This window comes from Cladophialophora psammophila, assembly GCF_000585535.1.
Source record: "Cladophialophora psammophila CBS 110553 chromosome Unknown aczJe-supercont1.5, whole genome shotgun sequence".
Classification (NCBI taxonomy): Eukaryota; Fungi; Ascomycota; class Eurotiomycetes; order Chaetothyriales; family Herpotrichiellaceae; genus Cladophialophora; species Cladophialophora psammophila.
Genome location: NW_006912926.1, coordinates 1,546,411 through 1,566,679, shown reverse-complemented (window position 1 = coordinate 1,566,679; position 20,269 = coordinate 1,546,411). Strand labels below are relative to the sequence as shown.

Here is a 20,269-nt window from a genome sequence, read left to right as displayed (position 1 = left end):
CTATCTTTACCTACAAGTATGCCACCCCATGTGCTGCCCCCCCCCCCCCCCAAAAGCCCCCCAATAATGCGGTGCAGTGGGACACGGCGAGCAAAGGACGGGCAATACGGGTCAATTGGAGCTGGGCTGACCGTATATCGCTTTCCCACCTGAGTTATGATGGAGTTGTGTCATGACAGCTCGCAGCCACCACTGGCCTGTATCTAGCCTACGTATGTACTTGGTATGTCCTCGATACTGGAGGTATTATTGAAACGCAGTCACCACAGTGGGCACTGGTGGTACCACATTCACATTGCCTGTTGCTCATATGCCCGCAAACCTCCCCCCTCTTCCCCTGTAGCATGTAAGATCGACAGGCCACCACGCCACGTTTTAGGAAGATGGCAAGCAGAGATTTTCGCAGGCACGCAGGAACAGGCACTGGATGGTGTCGATAGAACATGCATCAACCCTGGGAAGCGGAATTGTTCGGGGGGAGGGGGGTAATGGAGGGGAATGGTCGATGTTCAGCGTTGCTTCTGAGGCAAACAAGGGCCGGGCCCGGGTAGCCAGTGCGTGCTTAGGCCGTTGGAGAAATAGCAAGGGGAGGCCAGGAGGGTGAATGGGCGCAGATGGTGGATGATGGATGGTGGGTGTAAAGATGCGAAGGTGCGAGGTTTGCCAAGCAGAAGAGAAAGAAAAAGAGGGCCAAACCGCCAACTGGGCGAATAACGAATGACGACACGCCCCAGCCGCGCCTCGTTTCTGACGGCGGGCAGCTCCACTTTGGGCTTGTTTGGCTCATTTGGCTCTCTTCTCCGCCCTCCGTAGCATCCAGCACGCAGCTTTTGTTGGTAGTGAGCGAACAGCGAGCTGCCAAACTGCGTATCCGGTACTGGGTACTGGGATTGAGTTTTTTTGGCCTTTCTCTCTCACCTCAGAGTCCGAGCCCAGGAGCCCGTGAGCCTAGGAGCCCAGGAAGCCAGGAGGCCAGGAGGCCAGGTGCCCGCGGCTATACCACTTCAACTGCAAAGATGCAGGACCACACAGACACATAGCCATTCATTTCGCAACAACTGACCAGCCATTATTTGCCTCTCGTCACCCTCTGAAGGGTCTCAGGTCAAACCTTCTCTCTCTTCTCTGTTGACTTTTCATCCATCTGCTCTGCTGTATCTCAACCCAACCTGCTACGTCCTTGGGTTTCTGCCCTTTCGACACGTCGACCACAGCCCCCCCTTCGGCGCCCGCTGCTGGTGCCAGTCAAACTGCCGCATCGAGCACGGCCCCCTTTACCTAATCGTCCACGCGGATCGGGAGCACCAGGAGCAACCAGGCCTTCCATCGTCGATCGCCTAGGGGCAAGCCGGCAGCGGCCATCAGCCAAAAAGCCAAAAGCCATCAGGGCCAGAAGAAAACACCGTTGCTGGCAAACACACCACGCTCTCACAGACCACCGCATCGGGACACCCCCGTAATCCGTGACTCGGTGCCTCCCTCGCTCCCTTGATCCCGTCTCGGTACCGTTGGTTTCCACCCCTTGAACTCTTTCCTTCCTTTGTCCCAAACGTCAGCGGCTTTGACGCTGCGCATCCGCCAAATACCAAATACCTCGACTGGCACCTGGACCTCCTCAAACAAAGAGAGAAAAAAAAAAAACACCACCACCACCACCACTACTTGTCGATTGCTTCCACGCCTCTCTGGAACCTGTTCACAGCATCATTTGTTATTACTATCATTATTATTGTAATTATTTTTTGGTTCCTTGTACGGTCTTTTCTTCACCAGCCACCTCACCTCACCTCACCTCAAAACTTGCCAACTCAAAATCCCGACCACCGACCGAGGCCAACACAATGCACGCCACGACCGCCTGTTGACCGCCCTGTACAAAAACAACAACACCACCACCACCACCGCCGCCACCTTCGATCCCACACTTTTGCTTAAAGTCCACCCCTTTTACCACCTGTACTAGGATTGAACACGACCATGGCTTCACCCGTTCCACCAGATCCCTATGTGGCCTTGGGTGTCTCCAAAGATGCTGATATTTCGGCTATCCGCGCCGCTCACCGGAAACTCGCCCTCAAATACCACCCGGATCGGATAAAGGACGAAGCTCTGCGAGAGAAAGGCAAAGATGAATTTCAAAAGATCCAGCAGGCCTATGAGATTCTCTCCGACCCTGCCCGCAGGCAACGGTATGATGACCAGGTGCGGTTAGCTGAGCTTCTGAAAGAGACGATGATGAGAGAGCCCCCACCGTCAACCAACACTCGTACCTATCCCACAAGATCTGCACCGCAGGCTGCGACATCCCAACCTCGCGAGTACAATGACCCAGGCAACTACTTTGAAGAGGTCCGCCAACCTCGCGATGCCTATGATTACCGAGACCTGTATGATGAGCAACCTCCACGCACAACCTCGCGAAAGTACCCCGACTTTGAAAGACGCACCGCTCCACCTCCCAAGGCGTCCGAGAAATCCAGAAAGCCGACGGGCGTCTGGCCTGCGGCAATGGCAGCTGGCAAATTCAAGGCTCAAGCGGAGAAGATCAGGAATAGCAAAGCAGACGAAAAGAGAAACGACAAGGAGAAGAGGCGCGAAAGAACCGACAAGGCACAGACGAGAAGACAAGCCAACTTTGAAGGTACCGACAGCGACTCCGACGACCACCCGGAAATTCGTCCTTCGATGAAATCGTCTCGCTCCAGGACCACCTCGGCTTTCGATCGTCCTTCAGAGAGACCGAGAACGTCCCCACGGACCGAGCGGCCTCGCGACTTTGATGAGGAGAGCTTTGATGAGAAATGGGAAAGACACCACGAAGAGAGCAAGGCCTATATGGCCAAGGCAACAAATCGCCCCAGCCTGGATCGGAACGGATCAGATGCTTATCAGTACTGGATCGGAGAGTCGAGGGGGGGTGGTGGTGGCCGCAAGAGTGGTTCAGACAATGAAAAGAGACCTGGCTCGTCCAAGGGGCGGCGAACATACACCGACGACTACTTTGCACCACCTTTCACCAAGGCTACATCCTCTCCGTCCAACCTCCGAGCTCATGTCGAAGAGCGCGCCCCACCGAGACCCACGACACGGGAGCGTGAAAGGGGGGAACGTGAACGGGATCATGACCGAGAGCGCGACCGCGAGCGGGAAAGGGAGCGAGATCGTGGTGACCCCCGACGAGCGGCACCTCCTGGTCTGCATCGTTCTCAGACTACACCAGCGCCCAAAGTATCGTCGTCATCGAGAAAAGACACTGCGCCCGCCAAAGGCTCCAACTTGAAGCACGGCGAGACCAATGTGCATGACTCTGGATATGGCAGCAGCTCCAGTCCGCACACACCCGAGATGCGGGAAGAGAGCCCGCCAAGATCTGGCAAGCCCCGATATCAATCGACAACATCAACCAAGTATCAGATCGTGGATCAGGACCTTGACGCCGACGAATACGGAAGGACTCCTCGCGTACGGGAGGTCTACGGCGACGATCGTTCTCACCGACGATATCACCGTAGCCCAGAGTCCATTGTTGTCGAGCCATCACGGGAACCCGATCGCCGAAAGGAAAGACCGGAGCGTCCTCGGGTTGACACCAACAAAAAATCCTCTCGTGGCGCATCTTTGATGCAGGACTTTATTCCCCCCTCTCCTACCGCCCGACGAAGCGAGTCCGCACGATACGAGGAGAGACCATCGCCGCGCTCTCCCCGCGACACGCCACCCATCTCGCGCAACAACAGTGGTCGTGAAAAGGCATTTGCAGAGTCTCCCGAGGAACGAGAGTCCTCGAGGTACACCCGGCCATATCCTGCGGACAAGGTCCACATCACCCCTCGTCGAGAACCACAGTATTCGCAGTACGAGTATCGCGAACCCAACGATCGATCTCAGTTCCGTGAAGCGCCCCGAATGGCACCTCGGCGGCCTTCGGTAAACGCCTATTAACGACCTCAATTTCTTTGGCCTGGCCTGTTGAGCCAGGCTTGGTCGACCACGAAACAGATGCCGCTGCTCGACATCACCTTCGCTGGGGACAAACTTTGCAGACCCCTCTCTCACATATATATCATGAACAAGTTCACTCATGGCCGTCTTCGGATGTGCCGACTTTGTCTAAATACAAGTTTTCTGGGCGACGGTGGGGAATGGATTGGGCTGAAGGAGCATGGGCACGGTCCACGGGATATGGAGAGACGTATGGAATGACATCCGAGTAATATGCATCCCTGGGGAGGGGACGGGTTTAAACCAGACAGAAACCACAGGTCGACAGGACTTATCAACGCCTCTACACCCCCAAGGGTAGTGCTAGCCTTGAACAAAGAGAAGGATTTTGTCTGATTTTAGAGGGACGACCGGATTGTATAGCTCGTATATGACAAATAATTCCCCAGAGGGAATTGACGAAATGACGAAACCAAATTGCGTATAAAGACATGATGCTGAAAGGTGCTGTTTGCTCTCGGAATTGGACACATCGTGTTCGCTATGAAATTGCCTGGGGGGTCCTTGTGTGGCTAGTGAGTGTCAGTGGCCGTTTTTCTTGTTGACATGGGACGTGGATGGAGAGTTGAGTCGGATTAAGCGAGAAAACGCCCCCGACGTTCACGTTCGTCAAGCAAAGGTCCTAAGGTCCCCAAGCAACAGCACACCTACATACAATTCTGCCCTCACGCCCTATCGATTGTGCTCTTTATTCCTTTTGTCTGGCAAAAGCATAGTTTCTTTCCCATGATATTGTAGCATTGATCTTCTATTCACCATCCCCCGGCCAGCGCTCTTCCGCCTAGATCCTGAAATCCCGCATTCTCGCCCCCTTTGCAGACCGCCATTCTGCAAGCCCCTCGATACGACGCATTCTTCCTGCGAACCGCGCCCACCTTCGTTCACCTTAGGGTCCGTCGAGACTTTGTTGTTCCGACTTCGTCCCCCGTCGCGCCGGTCAAGGCTGGGTTTTTTTTTTGGGAAGGGGTTGGTTCGCATGGGCAGTTGGGTCTCACGGTGGTACATGGCGCATTCCCATTGAGAGGAGGGGAGGCCGAGCTCGCGCACGTCAATAGTGGTTAATACTGCTGATGGCAGGCATAGCAACTGCAGGACCTTCTACTATGGTGGTGAACGGGGCCAGGCCGCCATATGATGTAGTGGGTTCCGCAAGTCAAGAGGTGAGTTCGCGCTGTGCTAGGGTTACGCGCTACATGCACGGATTGGACGGCACTGACACAAATGACACGCCAGAATACGACCACAAACAAGAATCGCCCTGGAGGACTGCGCCAGAACTCCTCCGGATCCACGCGTACACCGTTATCCGCCCTGGCGCCAAACCGCAAAGACAGCACTGGCGTCAATGGGCGACCAGTCTCTCACAATAGAGTTGAAGAGTTGGGTCAGCGGGAAACAAGCTTGATAAGAAGTGGAAGTGAGCCTGACAGCTTGCTTGATCTGTACAAGAGCAACCCAAGCAGTGGTAATGTGAGTCAGAATCATGCCGACAATGATATCCCCGAAAACATGTACCGGCCCGCCGAGGACGATCCCGAGGGCTGGATTCATCGGGACAAGTTGGCCAAGATCGAAAGCGAGGAATTGCAAGCGGCCGGTATTAACCTGGCCAAGGCAAGGAGGAATGTGACCAAGGGTGGGCAAAGAGACACAAGTCGAGGTCGACGAAGTGAGGACCGCAATCCGTCCGAATATCGCAGGGTGGAGTCAGAGGAGACGAAAACACGGCTCCCCGAGCCTCTACCAGAAGCAGAAGAGGACGAAAGAGCCAACTGGGATTTCCGCACCCCGGAGGAGATTGCGGCCGAGAACACGGCGTCTCAACTATACTTGAGTCCGGTGCTGAGGAAGTCAGGCTCAAAAATACCAGTGTTGACATCGAGTCCTCTGCCCATACCGCAAGAAAGAATTGAACGAGACACCCCGCTGGTCAGGAAGCGTACTATTAGTAACAGTATGAGTCCCGAAGATGGAATACCTGTTTTCAAGACCAGAACCAGAAAGGGAAGCACAGGAAGTCAGACGATGCAGGACGAAGGCGATTCTACATTCCTCACGACACCGGTTCCCAGCAAGCAATTGACATCCAAAACATCATCTCCCACCAAAAATCCACCCAAAACAGCCCAAGGCTCACCGCCAGGCACGTCAGCCGGACGCAAGACATCTGCCACAACAAGAAAACCTTCGACTAATGCCAAACCCGGCGCCGCACCGTCCACAAATCAAAGACCGGGGACGAGATCAGGAGAATTAGATCGGCCTCGAACAGCAGTGAACCGGCCAGAAGGTGATCCCCCGTGGCTTGCCACCATGTATAAACCAGATCCTAGACTCCCTCCCGAGGAGCAAATCATTCCAACGCACGCTCGCAGACAACAACAAGCACAGTGGGAAGATGAAGGCGCGGTTCCGAGCACGTATGACCGGAATTTCTCGCCTCTGGCGATTCATACGGGTAATGGACAGGTCAAGTCGCCGTCGCCAATCATTCCTCAGTCGCCGCAGTTAGGCGAAAAGGAGGCTGATGGGGCGGACGGCGGGAGCGCCTGGCCTTTGAAACCCGGGCCCGGCGTCAGGAATTCTGGAGCTGGCAGCATGAGACCTAGCACGGGAGGAAGCCAGAATGGCGGATACAGTACGATGCCCCGGGTCTCGAATCCCGCACAAAACCCTGGGATGGGAAGTATTACGTCTGTGCCCACTCAACCGAATACGAGGATGCAGGTGCAGCGGATGCAGCAAGATGAGACGGAAGAGAAGGTCAAGGAGAAAGGCTGCGGGTGCTGCCTCGTCATGTGAGGAGATGGGCAGAAACGATACCACAACTTTCTTCTGTACAGATTCACAAGACGTGGGCTTCAATTTCATTTGTGACAGGGCTTGTTGGCAGTGTGTGACCGATGCTTTGCTTTTTTTCCATGATTGCAATTTTAGCGGGAGTGAACCGATATTTTTCCTCGTCGGCTTGTGCTGGGAGATACTCAGGGGAGAAGGTGTTTCGCAAAGAGCTGTACGAGAATGAAAGCAGGCTTTTGACTATCTTTCACATCATTTTTGTTTCGATAGCAGAGACAGGAGAAGGGAGGGCGCAGATTGGGCTGAGGGTGCTGGGAGCGAGGACGAGGTCAGTTCTCGAAAGAAAGATGGATCTGAAGTCATACCGACTTGACCAACTCCATCTCCCTGGCAGTCGCGACGCTGGTCGACCCAATTGTCTCGGTTTGAGCGTGTCAAAGGCGGATACCCCGTGTACAAGCATAACAAGTCGAGATCAAGAGCACGCCCTTGCTTTCCATTTTGCTTTGGGTGACTGTGGAAGGGAGTGGGCGCAGCCTCGGGCAGCCTTCAGCCTTGCGGCGAGAAAAGCTCAGGCCCAAGGAGGAGGAGGTTCCGCGCCACTTTTAGCAGCTGATGGATCTAACCGCATTGGGACTCCCGGCTTTTCTCCTGCCCTGATGACTGATCGCACATCAAACCTCCTCCACCAACTGCACCGAACGCACCAACTACCACCATCTCGCATCAACCCCTACCGCCGGCACCACCAGCACCGCCAGCACCGCCAGCACCAAACTGGCCCCCCGCTGCTGCCATCATCGTCATCGCCCTCCAAGATTTGTCAATCTGCATCCCAAAAAGCCTCTTCGCGCAACTCTCATTGATTCCCAGTGCTGATTTCGCAATCGCTGTCTTTTCTCCAATTGGTAATCCTCACCGGGTCATCACCACCGACTAGAGTCTAAAAACGCACGGCATCTCTGGCCCCTGCTGCGACGGCTACATATACAGGCCCATAATCCTCTCTTTCACCTGAAGCCCTTTCTTTAGACTCATAACCCAGAAACAATACCGCCACAATAGCTTCCTCAATCTTTTCCCCGTTCCGCGCCTTCGTCCGCGCCTTTTTCACCTCTCCATCGGTATCACCGGCCGCCATGTCTGCCGCCAAACAAAAGGCCCAACAGATCATTGACAACAACGCCGTCGTGGTCTTCTCCAAGAGCTACTGCCCATACTGTCACGCATCCAAGACGTTGTTGAATGAGTTAAAAGCAAAATACTACTTGTTGGAGTTGGATGAAGTTGGTACGTCTTACTCTGCGCCCATTATGCGCGCTCGAGCCCCTCGCCGGCGGGATTTGCTGACTGTGTGTTTTTTTTTCCCCCCTTGTTTAGACGACGGCGCCGCAATCCAAGACGCCCTCGAAGAGATCACGGGCCAGCGCAGTGTCCCCAACATCTTCATCGACCACAAACACATTGGAGGGAACTCGGATTTGCAGGCGAGACGAGGGCAACTCAATAAGTTACTGAGCGCTGCTGGTGCTCTCTAAACGACCACCCAAGATGTGTTGAAAAAAGACACCACGTCCGCATGCAATAGGTTGTTTGACACCCGGGCTAGATCAGATTCCACGATCGATATTCGCAGCGATCGGTATCGCAATAGAACTGCAGCGCTGCAAGTCGCCGGCCTCGGCCATCTGGAAGGGGGATAGAATTCACGATAGAATGGTGAACCCAATGGCTGGTTCAAGACTCGGATAGATGATCAATACCATACCTCTTTGGCGAAGAATGTCTTTCTGCAGAGACGCCATTTCGTTCGACCATGTGCGGAGATATCATGCTGTCTTGTGCACACACTTTCCGTTCCTTGACCGATTGACCGGAGATGTCGTTTCGAGGAAATCAAAGACAAAGCACACCCTACAACAAGAAGCCCGGCGCAACAGGCCGACTGATTTCGACAGGATGGTAAGCTTTGCACATACAGCCCAGAGCATGGATGCATGCATGGCCTTTTCGCATTCTTCATATAATTTGTACACAACTCCTATCCCAGAGGGTGCTTTTCCTTTTGTTCCTCACTTTGTTACACTTTAGGTCTTGGGAGTCGAGTATGTAGGTCGCGCGACTCCTCAATCTTCTTTCGCATTGTCAACCGTTCGCTGGCGTGCCCTGCGGGATACATACCGCCCTCTTCAATCTCACCTGAAAAAAGGTCACGTCCATCTGAAGCCCGAGGAGACGCAGCCATTCTGCAATGCACCTTGGCCCTTGGTATCGCTCATCTGACCTGGATCTCGTTCATACAACCTGCGTCGCCACAGTCCCAACTGGCCGTTCCACAAACTCCACACAGCCTTCTACGACATTCCGCCTCGCGTCCTCGCTACTAACATTCTTTCCAGCCAAGTATCCCAACCACAATAGTCGGCCCACTCTCTCATCTGCCACAACCCCCATTTGAACTCTATCCCCCTTTTTGTTGTCTTCATTCCACACCGTCATCTTTCCCTGTGCATCTCTCACCAGAAGAAGGATGTCGCCCTTGGGCAGTTTCCTCCGTGCACTGCCCCCAAACGCGGATTTGAATTCGTTGAGCGCGGCGCCAAATGATTCGTCCTGGAAGGAGTCGTCGCTTTTAACTGAGGCGAAATGCGCCGAGCGCGCAGTAATACCGCGAACAAATCCGTCCCGTAGATGCATGAAATCGGTGTTTCTGGTAGGAACGATCCTGAATGCTGTGCGTAATTGGCCATCTTTGATGATCTCATTCCAAATTTGTTCTCCGCGCTCTGGATCGAGAAGTAGTTCTTTGAGCTGGCTTTTCTCGCTGGGCACGAGCGTCGTTGCGACGCTCTCGCTTGGAGGCACGGCTGCCTGGACGAGGCGTTGCTGTAAGGCGGCAATATCCGGCACCGCGATATAGAGGCCTACAACGTATACCTGGATGCTGAGAAGTGACACAGTGCGGATTCCCAACCCGATGAGCTGGAATTCCACGTCGGATTGACCACCTTCATTGGCAGACGTCGGAGTGGATGGTGGTACGTCGGATGCGATGTGAATGATTCGGGGGAAGAAGGGGATGGAACTTGTGCCTGTGGCTATCTGTTCGACGTCTTGGGGCTTGGACGAGGGGTCGATGATTGAGCTAGTTATGGAAGGAGGTGCGTCTAATCGGACGACGTTCGAGGTAGACTTCTCTTCCGTCTTTGATGGTTCAAGACTTTTCTCTTTCCTGGGATCCGGGTACAGTGAAATAGTACCAAAGATCGCCAAAGTACAAGCTGCAATCCCGTACCCCGCCCAGCGCATGCGTTTTACTGTTCTGGCTTGCTCGGCTTTGTCTTTCTTGATGTCGGATTCACGGTTGTTCTTTTGGTATTTTCGACGGAGCAATTCGGAGGAGCCATAAGTCGGGATGGGGGAGGAGAAAGACGACTGTGGGCTTGTAGACTCGTTGTTTTGGGCGCTGCTCGAGAGGAGTCGAGTTAGGCGAGGACTTGATGTGGGTGTCCATGTTGATCTTAGCTTCGAGGATGTGCAGCGGCACACTCGCCGGGAAAGGAGAGTACGCGCTGGTGAGGCATTCATTGCGGGCTAGTCACCACGAAGATGGCTAGGTAAAGAAGACAGAGCTTCGGTGATTGTGGAGGACATTGGACTACAGCAGGTGACAACTGATGGTTGATGACGCCAGTCGAAGCTCGGGCGGAGGATTTTTCCGGCCAAGCCAGTAAAATAGTAGCAGCTCAGCCTCGTATGGACATCCGACAGCCTTTTGCACTCAGCTAGCTAGACAAATGGCCTTCGATCATGGTGCTCTCTGTTCCTCTTCGGGCAGCCAATTCCGTCTTGCGGCTCATTCTGGAGACTTCCTAGCTCCTCATGTTGCTCCAGCACACTTGCACCCGAGCTCCCGGAGTACTGATGCTCCCTGTCCAACGTGGCCATGCCGTTGGACTATACCACAACAGTCATACTTCCCGCCTTTATTCTTCTCACCCAAAGTGCTCAATAGCTGGATACCTGTGCAAGTCTCTTTGAAGCGGTTGGGATTTCTCGCTGGCGTCGTGGACTGCTCATCGATATGAAATACCGGCCAACCCTTGAGCCAGCCATTACCCATTCGAAGGCCCGTTCTCCTTCCCGTCACCGTGCTGTAACGCCATCTGTTCGTCGCCATTCGCCATTGCACCATCCTGCTTATTAAACCCAGCATTCTTCAGTACCCGATCCACCTCCCTACTGACGCCTGGAATCCCTTCCTTCAGCTTCTGCGCAAAAATCTCGGTGAACTCCTTAAACGCTTGTTGTTTGCCGTTGATCACCGCATTCCCTCTCTGAACGTTCTCCACGAAATCTCGGGTGAAAATATCTGGATTGCGGCCGTCGTCTACGTAGTCCACTATCTCAGGGGCTATCGCGACTTGGTGGATATAGTTGTTGGGGGATTCGGTGGGCGACGTTAGGTGTTTTAATTGGGAGAGAGAATTGGCCAGATCGGTAAGTTTGTCAACAAGCAGGTCTTGGGTGGCAGGGATGTAGCCATGGGTTTGGATCTGGATGTCTGTAAGATGTTGGATGATATCTTTGATGGTGTTGTGCACGTTGCTGGTGTCCTTGACTGGCGCCATTGTGGTATCGTTGGCGTTGGAGATGCGCAGGAGCCGTTCCGCGACAGGCAAATCCTCAAAGTCGGAGCGGAATTTGCTGGAGAACGCCAACAAATCTTCAAAGCTTGTAGATGCAGCCGGATGTCTGGTATCGTGACGAAATAGTCTAGGTTGATCGTGTACGATGCGGGATCCAGTGGTGGTAGCCAACAGAAGTTCCGTCTCAGCACCCCTGCACTCGTGACCAAGATGGTCGGTTGGCCAAGTTCCCTCAGGTGAAGACTCGTTGGTGATGGGAGTGATGAGACCGGAGTGGCGCCCTACCTCGGAGAAAATAGAGGGAGTTCCCGACAACAGTGTCCCAGGAGATGCTGGCAGAATAGTTGCTGAGACTGCTGTTGCAGATGTGTTTATTCGAATCTGCCCACGCCCCCCGTGAAGAATGGTATGTAGCGGAGGGACCTTGAGCGTCACAAACGGCCCATTCCCATCATGCAAAAACTTGCCGACTTTGCCGTTATACCGTGGGAACAGTCGCAATTTCTCCTTGGGAAGGCGTATGCCAATTCTGTAGACGTATGCGGTCTTTTGGTGACGCACAACGCGTTGTGTGCGATCATTTCGAAAGTTTCTGCCAACTCTTCCAGCCCTGGTAGAGGGTGTCTTGGGTGTTCCGGCGCCATTCCCAACGCCCTTGGCTTGTGGGGGCCCGACTCCAGCTCCATGATCCTTGTCGTGGTCAGGGTTTGAGGGTGAATGTGGATTGGTCATTTGAGCGTCTGAAGCCCCACGCCGAGGGGTTGAAGCCTTGTGCAACGCCATGCTGAGCCTCGAGTGCTGGTGAGAGGGGGGTCACCATGCAAGGAGTACCGATGGATCGAAGGGTTCTGCGTAAAGAATAGTAGAGGTGATAAAAAGAAGGGGTTGCTACCGTCGAAGATGGGAGTCTGGGGATGAAAGGAAGCACAGTGTTCGGTGTGGAAATGGCAGGCTTTATTACCTGCTGCGTAGTAGCCACCCACTTTCACTTTACTTTCATTCACTTGTTTGACGCAAATCACACCAGTGCCGCCTTCAACAGAGACACGTATGCTTAGCCGAGATTCTACATGTGCTCTACCTCCTCGTTATACTTCTTTTGTGCGCACAGCCGGGCCACTCTTTGGCCCATCTATCGAGGTTTCCACCATCTCAATTCCAGCAAGGCTCGGATACCTCCTGCTGAAGTTTGCCTCCCAGTCATCATCCACGTTCGTAGCAGGAGCATGCGCCTCGCTCGTAGTCACCACAGCCGACTCTGATATACCCCCCGTCCGCAGCACCTTTGGTTTCGGCGGTGCGCTCGGCTTCTGTCCTCGGGAATCTACCCTGCTGAGATCTGTCATAGAGGCCGGTGCAGACGCCACAACTTCCGGGGCGCCGTGTCTGTCCATTTTGCCAGTCAATTGAGCCTGGGGCGCCCTGGACGGTTGCGATAACCGCCTGTCATCCGCATGCGCTTGCTGAGGCGATGTTGATTCGGTGTAGTGGCCGTACCCCGTTGCCGTCTTTTGTGCAGGTCGATCATTTTCACTCAATAGGGACTTCACCCTGTTCTGAATGGTAGCCGACCTTCCAACCCCTCCACTACTCCCTACAGCCCCGCCCCCTCTTGCTGCTATTCGCTGCCTGTACTCTGCGGCTGCTTGAGCTACTCTTCTTTCTTCGGCCTCGAGTTTCCGCTTTTCCATCTCTCGTCTCATCTCAGGCGAAAGATCCTCCATGTCGTCCCATGGCTGGCGGTCGTCGCTGAGGTCTGTGGCCTCGGAACCTGCAATTGGGGTGAGAATGTTGATGGGGTCACGGGAGGGCGAGTCACTCCGCTGCCGGTGATGAGTCGGGTCGTTGTTGCTCTCAAACATCTTGAAAGCGTCTCCAAACTTGCCTGCCAACAATCTGGTCGTTCCCGCGATATTGGGGACGATTGATGGCAGACTGGCTCTTTTGAGATGCCTCGAACCACTGCCCAGCCTTCTATGATGCTTACGTGACTTCTCCTCCTCCTCTTTAGCTTTGAGGAAGTCTACGTCCGAGGCAATATTTGTTGCGGATTCGACATGCGCCAGGGGCGCCATTTCAGGTTCTGCACTCTTGAACGTCGTGTCATAGTCAAGGCTTTTGATTTCCTTGTCTTTGATGTGAGTCGGCCTCGCCCCGATATTAACACTGGCGGGCCGATTTCGGAAATTCAGCGACCTTGACCTGCTCACTCCAGAATTGAGCTCCCGCATGGTCGGACGACCACCTTCCAAAGATGGACGTGACGAAGTTGGCGACTTTGGCTCCATCTCCCCAGCAAGTTGCGACCTATACCCATCTTCTCTGAGTAGATTTGCCAACCTCGATGCGTCTTTGTTGCGAGAAGAACGCGGCTCCCTAGGAGGCAACTCCATAGTCTCGTAGTTCTGCGGTGCTGCAGCAGGCTTCAGCGGTTGATCACTGGGAGGAAATCGGTGTATTGGGCGATCTGCAAATGGTTTGGCGTCCGTTGTTGGAGGTGGTGATGGCGAGGTCATGGTGCCGATGGACACCATAGGGGGTTTGGGAGCAGTGACGGGTGGTGGGTTTGCTGCATTCGCTCGAGCTTGTGTTTCTTTACTTTCTAGGGACTTCTTATGCTGCAACACAGTCTGCGATTTGCTAATAGGCGCTGGCTTGTCTGTGGGTGGTTTCGGCTTTGCAGGGCTAGGTGGCCTTGCAAATGCATCATCCGCTAGAGCATTGGTGACTCGTTGTGCAAGATTCACATCGACAGGCTCTTTCTTCTTCTCAGCTTGAGGTTCAAACGCAAATTTTTGGCCCTTGTCAGTCAGTAACGAGAACTGATCTAGTGTCGGGAATCTTGAAGAAAGCTCGTCTTCGACAGAAGCCTTGCTCCCGTCCAGTGCCGCAAAGGGATCGGAGGTTGAGTTGTCCATCATTCGCAGAGGTGAGGGGCTCGGTTTTGCTGAACCATGGTGAGATACAGGTTTGGTTGGTCGTCCCCGCCGCATCGGCTCGATATCAGGAATAGTTGGGGGAGCTGCCGGTTTTGGAGGAGACAAAGTGGCCCCAGTTCGAGATTGCGAACTAGATGGCTGTGGTAGCACTTGGTCTTTACGACTTTCGGATTGCGTCCGACGAGCATATATGTTTTCGAACGTTAATTCACGGCCGTCCAATTGACATGCTTTTTGTAGCACCTGATATATATTCGGTCGGTCTGTCGGCCGTTCCCGCAGCATGGAAGCAATCAGCAGCTTTAGTTGGTCAGAGAATCGTGGATAGCCAGGGAATTTGAACTTTGCGTTGAGTATGGCCATCTGCCCAACATCTTCGAAGGGCGTCGTGTAATAGCAAAGCTTGTACAGGAACACCCCGAGAGCCCAAATATCCGATTTCTCGTCAATGGGTTGTTTCCTGTAGACGTCGATCATTTCGGGGCTGCGGTACTGTAGGGTCGTGTGGCGGTTGATATCGTCTTCAATTAGGCGACCTTCCGCAGCGGTTGTAGCAGCCGGTCTCGCAGGAGCTGCAGAACCAAAATCACAGAGTTTATATATCCTAGATGAGCCACTCGTGGATATAAGGACATTCTCAACCTTCAGGTCTCGATGCATCAAAGGAGGTTTCAGGTAGTGCATGCATGCGACACCCTCAGCCACATCGGTAAAGATCTTGAGGATTTCGGGCTCGGTCAACCTGTTCTGTAACCGGGTGTTCATGAAGTCAATGAGTCCTCCTCCCTGGCAAAATTCCATGAGCAAAAACACCTCGTATCCACTGCCCTTTAGTTGGGAAGCATGCGAATCAATGTACTTGACGATATGCTTTTGGCCTCGCAGTCTTTTCATGGTCTCGACTTCTGTCCGCATGTTGGCCAGATGCTCCTTGTCAGGGACGGCCACTCGCTTGAGCACAGCCTTCTGGTTTCCATCGACGGGCCGAGGGAGCCGGACAACGTAGACGTGGGCAAAGCCGCCCTCGGAGAGATACCGCTCGATGATAACCCTGTGATCGCCCACCTGGACCTTGGTGCCAGGCAAAAACGTGCCGGCTGGAGGCGCGTGGGTTGGCAGAACGGGAGCATGGTTTGTAAAGGGCCCTTTGACACCGAGCTGAGAGGCGTAGACTGCCATTGCAGAGCTGGAGCTGGGAGTCGGAGGGGGAACTTCTGAGACGTGGGATGGGACAACGTCGAGCGTCCTCTTTTATCTGTCAATCATAGCGGAGAGATGAAGAGGGGAAGTCGAGGGAATGTGGCCGCCAGAGCGTTGACGGACCAAGGCAGAAGGAAACGGACAGGACGTTCTTAAACGTGGATCTCAAGGCAACGCTGAAAAGGAAGGAAAGAGGGTTTGTACGCTGTGCCCTCCCCCCGTGTACGCTGGCCAGGTTGCGCTGTATCAGGTAGGCATTTTAACCGGAACTTGGAGTCGACGCATGGGGCAATGCTGAACAGTGCTTGAGAGTCACCCTGTGGCTGCCCTGCGCTTCAGTGGCGCTCAATGTGCCTACGAGGTTGAGCGAGGGAAGACCCGTGAGTGGTAGGTTGTCGGCTGCCTCGGGGGGGCATGACGTGCCCTCCGATCTTCCCTAGTGACTTACTTCAGCCGACCAAGTCCGCAGACCAATTTTGTCCCCCCCCCCAAACCCGCTCAAATTTTTCAACGGTGCCTTGAATGACCTTTTTGGTCGCCAGATTGTGCACTGACCTGCTCTTACTAAGATTTTTTTCCCTGAGAGTATCCAAGAATGTCCAAGAAGAGAAAGCGGGATCTGGCCCATGATCACGATCAGGATGACTCGACCGTTACCCAAGAACAGCCACACCCTAATCCTCAGACGGCGGTGTCAGACCCCCCCGCGAAGTCGAAGGGACAGCTAAGGCAAGCGAAATCGGAGAAGAGATCTAAAAAGCAGAGAAAGTCGAGGGAGCAGGAGACGGGACAAGAAACCTCTGTCATTGAAGGCACGGCCACTTCTGCAGCCGACGCAGTTTCGACGGCGGTGGACCGAAGCGATGATATTCCCCAAGCGAGTGTAGGAAAGACAGGCGAGAAAACGAAGAAACCAAGAACTCAAAGGGATGACGGCGAAAAGAAAACGACCACTCCTACTCGTTTCATTGTCTTCGTTGGCAACCTACCTTTCGAGACCACACCAGAGCAAATAAAGAAGCACTTCTCGAAAATCGCCCCGACTTCTGTGCGCCTCTCGACGGACAAGAAAACAGGGAAGAGCAAGGGTTTTGCGTTTGTGGAATTCGACAACTACGACAAAATGAAGACTTGTTTGAAGTTGTATCATCATTCTATGTTTGAGCCAGATGGCAAGGAGAGGGGAACAGACGGAATAGATGGCGAGAGAAATGAGGGAGAGCAGTCACCGCAGAGGCAGGCAAAGAAAGGCAAAGGGCGAAGGATAAATGTTGAACTGACCGCCGGAGGTGGCGGTAAAAAAAGCAAAGACCGCCAGGCCAAGATCAAGACGAGAAATGAAAAACTCAAAGAGGAGAGGGAGAGGAGAAGGATCAAGGAGAAAGCTGAGCGCGAAAAGGCCGGGTTGAAGAAAAAAGGTCCGCCCGAGACGGGTGCAAATGCAATTGCTGTGGCCGACAGTGAGGTCAAGGACGACCGTAGGGACATCCATCCTAGTCGACTGTCTCGGGTGATGCTTTGAGTGATCGAGATCTTGGTGGGAGCGGCTACAAAATGCAAAGTTGTGATAAAGTAGGCCTGCTGCTGCTCAAGATATTGGATGTGAATCCCGTCCTATATCAACGCCTCCTTTCCCGACTAGATTGCCGCTGTATTATTCGTATGCGTGAGATCGCTCCCAGGCCAACCGTGTCTGGTGTGTGTACAGAGGCTGGCCTAGGAGAAGTAAGGCAAAAGTGTATGGGAACCAGGAAGCAGCGACTCAGATGAAGTCTATAACCACCTTTTGCGATGCATCCCGAGTCAGAAACGAGGCAAAATCCCAGATAACTCCAACCCAGAAACGTGCTCTGAAGACGACTAGAGGATGGAACACCTCGACTTCTTCTTGGATGTCGTAGGTCGAGGGTTGAGGACAGCTCTGTGGCAAGGTGAGTAGAATGTACGTCTCGCGCTTAGGGAGAGGTCTCCCACCTGATGGCTTCGTCAAAAACACTCTTCAGATTTCGCTGTGTGAGTGCCGAACATTCCAGATATTTGACTGCTTTGATCTCTTTGGCTACCCCCAGGGCTTGCTCATAAGATACAGGTTCCATCTTTTTCGCCCTCAGATTGTCCGCTGTTGCTTTGTCTTCCCTCAAATCTAGCTTTGTCCCAACAAGGATAATAGGTACATTGGGAGCGTGGTGTTCAATTTCGGGGTACCACTACACCCAAACCATTAGTGGCAACATTACCAAAGTTGAGGAGAAAGGGGTCTTCTACCTTTGCTTTGACATTGTCGAAGCTCGGCGGTGAAACGATGGAAAAGCATATGAGGAAGACGTCTGTCTGAGGGTATGATAGTGGTCGCAATCTGTCATAATCCTCCTGACCGGCAGTATCCCACAGTCCCAGGGAAACGGGCTTCCCATCTACCATGACGCTGGCGGAGTAATTGTCAAAGACTGTGGGAATGTATTCGCCAGGGAATGCATTGGTGGTGTACGATATCAACAAACAAGTCTTCCCCACAGCACCGTCGCCAGTTACCACGCATTTTATTGATTGAGTTGGTTGCGCCATGGTTCGTAGAGATTGATCGGACTTTCAAAGACGACCAAAGACAGATCGGGCGAGCTTGAGATCGAACTGTCGACGTCGTTTGAGTAATTTCTCGCTCGCAGCGCAGGCCAGGTGCTCGTCTGGTTCGGCGCAGGTTCAACAGAATGAGCGCAAGATGGGCAAACGCGAACCGTGTCCAGCGGTCAGGCGCGTTTGTTGAAATCTTTTGTCGAGCCCGCAGTGTAAAAGTTACACGGTGGTTACGGGACCTGCAGTTCGGTGAAAGGATCGAGCTGGCTGACAGCAGGCAGAGACTAGTTTGTCGACACCGCTTGATGCAGTGTAAAAGTAAGTGCACAGTAGTTTGCTGCAGAGGCGCAGGACGATGGAGTATGGGCTAAGAAGGAGAAGGACGAGGAAACTCAGGGTCCAGGGGGTATTGGATGAGCACACCACTTGACGGCACCGTCCGCGGTCGACGTCCCCGGGGGGGGGGGGTAGTTTTGGGGTTTTGGACTTGAGTTGACTTGGGATTCAGATTTGAGATAGGCCACCAAGGCGACGAGTCAAAGAAGCCAGCCAAGCAGTATGACCGATGGCTGAGGCAGGTTCTGAGACGCTGGGAGTGTTGGAGACCTCGCTGGAGAGAACCCTGCGACAAGGGAGCCAATGGCTGGTGGAGGTTTGGCGAGAGCGGCGAGCGCAGTGAGAGCGAGGCAGAGCAAGTGAGCAGAGCAAGTCAGAGCAGAGCAGAGCAGAGCAGAGCCAACAGCGCAGAGCATCCCGTTTCAGAATCATCTGCGGGCAGGGTGTCCCACCGCTTGGTCTCCTTTGGCTCGACCTGGACATGGGCCAAGCTAATATTACTCGGTACTGTCAGGTTGGTAAGCTGGGAGTGGCCTTGTTGACCTCACCCTTTGACAGCAGCACCGCGACCCTCGCGCTTCATGACGAGCGTGCTCCTTCTCCAGACTTCGTAGCCAGACCCTAGCAAGAGATGGTGATATATTGATAAAACAACGCCTCAAAAGGGAAGGGATAGAGAGAAAATACGAGGTAACACTAGCAGCCGACAGATATGAAAAGAGGCACATCACATCAACAACCAGGTGGCCTTTTCCCATCAAGAGCGATGACCCAGATTCTTGTTCGTCAGAGGTCATTGTACTGTACTTGTATGCACAAGACTTCAAGTCAGCAACGGAAAACTAAGAGCAGTCTTTAAGAAGTCGCCATGGGAGGCAGCAAATTGCCATGGTATATATCTACATCTGCTTCAAAGGGGCCGCCCACTGTCTCTTTGCGTTCCTTTGCGACCCTCATCTCAGTGGTGTTCAGAGAACGACGAACCACAAAAGTACCATCCGTGCATGTCCACTGCCCGCTGGTACCCGACTGCATTGATACGAGGAGCTTTCGGACCATCAATTCGCTGTCTGCTGTTAGTTATTCCTTCCCCGGGTGGTCATCCTCTTCGTATTATACTCCCAGAAGCCCCAAATGCAGCAATGCAGTTCTAGGCAGAGTCATGCTCATGCCTTGAGGAGCTTGGACAAATATCGATCCTATCGTTGCGCAAGATCTAGCCCGGTCTCTGGGCCACAATGCAACCAGTGTTTTCTAGAGCAGGACTTTGTCGTGGAGCTATGGCCGATAGGCCGAGAAAGGACGACAAAGCTGGGCTCTTACAGGGCTCACGAGACTGACCCCGGAGCAAATGGGCCTACGAGAACACCACGGGTGGTTCCTAAGCCTTTGGTAAGCCCCGAAAACAGATAATGATGAACAAGAAAAAGGTGCACCAAGGCGCCTGACTAACATCAAGCAGCAAGCCCCAGGGCACCGTTGGTGGCCTGTGCCCACTGTCTGCGAGGGACTCCACGGCCTATCCGGGTGTCTGCTGGGCAGTGACCACTGAAATCCGACTCCCGAGCCGCCTGAAAGAGCTAGCAGACACGCCCATTCCTTCTAGACAACCATCATCATCATCCAGACTCGCTGTAACAATGACAGCCTGTCCACCTATCTACCAAGAACTTCGCAGACACCAATTGCCATTTCGGTTGACCCTCGTGTAGCGCCCCGGCGACCGCCGAGAGCTCAATTACGAATTTGTATATTGCTCGCTCAACTGCC

The 20,269-nt window shown here is 53.6% G+C and overlaps 8 protein-coding genes across 8 annotated transcripts; 4 read left to right on the top strand and 4 right to left on the bottom strand.

Annotated features, from left to right (window-relative positions):
- Positions 1-1,977: 1,977 nt before the first annotated feature.
- On the top strand, positions 1,978-3,942 carry A1O5_04212 (uncharacterized protein; the record flags this gene model as incomplete). The annotated part of the gene is made up of 1 exon (XM_007744820.1): positions 1,978-3,942. One exon carries the CDS (start codon positions 1,978-1,980, stop codon positions 3,940-3,942), a length of 1,965 nt encoding a protein of 654 aa, XP_007743010.1.
- A 1,281-nt stretch (positions 3,943-5,223) lies between these two features.
- On the top strand, positions 5,224-6,804 carry A1O5_04211 (uncharacterized protein; the record flags this gene model as incomplete). The annotated part of the gene is made up of 1 exon (XM_007744819.1): positions 5,224-6,804. One exon carries the CDS (start codon positions 5,224-5,226, stop codon positions 6,802-6,804), a length of 1,581 nt encoding a protein of 526 aa, XP_007743009.1.
- Positions 6,805-7,940: 1,136 nt separating this feature from the next.
- On the top strand, positions 7,941-8,339 carry A1O5_04210 (glutaredoxin 3; the record flags this gene model as incomplete). Its single annotated transcript, XM_007744818.1, has 2 exons — positions 7,941-8,091; positions 8,182-8,339. 2 exons carry the CDS (start codon positions 7,941-7,943, stop codon positions 8,337-8,339), a joined length of 309 nt encoding a protein of 102 aa, XP_007743008.1.
- Positions 8,340-9,096: 757 nt separating this feature from the next.
- Positions 9,097-10,389, bottom strand: A1O5_04209 (uncharacterized protein; the record flags this gene model as incomplete). Its single annotated transcript, XM_007744817.1, has 1 exon — positions 9,097-10,389. The coding sequence occupies one exon, from the start codon at positions 10,387-10,389 to the stop codon at positions 9,097-9,099; it is 1,293 nt and encodes a 430-aa protein (XP_007743007.1).
- Positions 10,390-10,916: 527 nt separating this feature from the next.
- A1O5_04208 (uncharacterized protein) lies at positions 10,917-12,233 on the bottom strand (the record flags this gene model as incomplete). The annotated part of the gene is made up of 1 exon (XM_007744816.1): positions 10,917-12,233. The coding sequence occupies one exon, from the start codon at positions 12,231-12,233 to the stop codon at positions 10,917-10,919; it is 1,317 nt and encodes a 438-aa protein (XP_007743006.1).
- Positions 12,234-12,538: 305 nt separating this feature from the next.
- On the bottom strand, positions 12,539-15,568 carry A1O5_04207 (NAK/BIKE protein kinase; the record flags this gene model as incomplete). Its single annotated transcript, XM_007744815.1, has 1 exon — positions 12,539-15,568. One exon carries the CDS (start codon positions 15,566-15,568, stop codon positions 12,539-12,541), a length of 3,030 nt encoding a protein of 1,009 aa, XP_007743005.1.
- A 616-nt stretch (positions 15,569-16,184) lies between these two features.
- A1O5_04206 (uncharacterized protein) lies at positions 16,185-17,111 on the top strand (the record flags this gene model as incomplete). Its single annotated transcript, XM_007744814.1, has 1 exon — positions 16,185-17,111. The coding sequence occupies one exon, from the start codon at positions 16,185-16,187 to the stop codon at positions 17,109-17,111; it is 927 nt and encodes a 308-aa protein (XP_007743004.1).
- Positions 17,112-17,544: 433 nt separating this feature from the next.
- A1O5_04205 (rho-like protein rac1A) lies at positions 17,545-18,154 on the bottom strand (the record flags this gene model as incomplete). The annotated part of the gene is made up of 2 exons (XM_007744813.1): positions 17,545-17,796; positions 17,855-18,154. The coding sequence occupies 2 exons, from the start codon at positions 18,152-18,154 to the stop codon at positions 17,545-17,547; spliced, it is 552 nt and encodes a 183-aa protein (XP_007743003.1).
- Between the last annotated feature and the right edge of the window lie 2,115 nt (positions 18,155-20,269).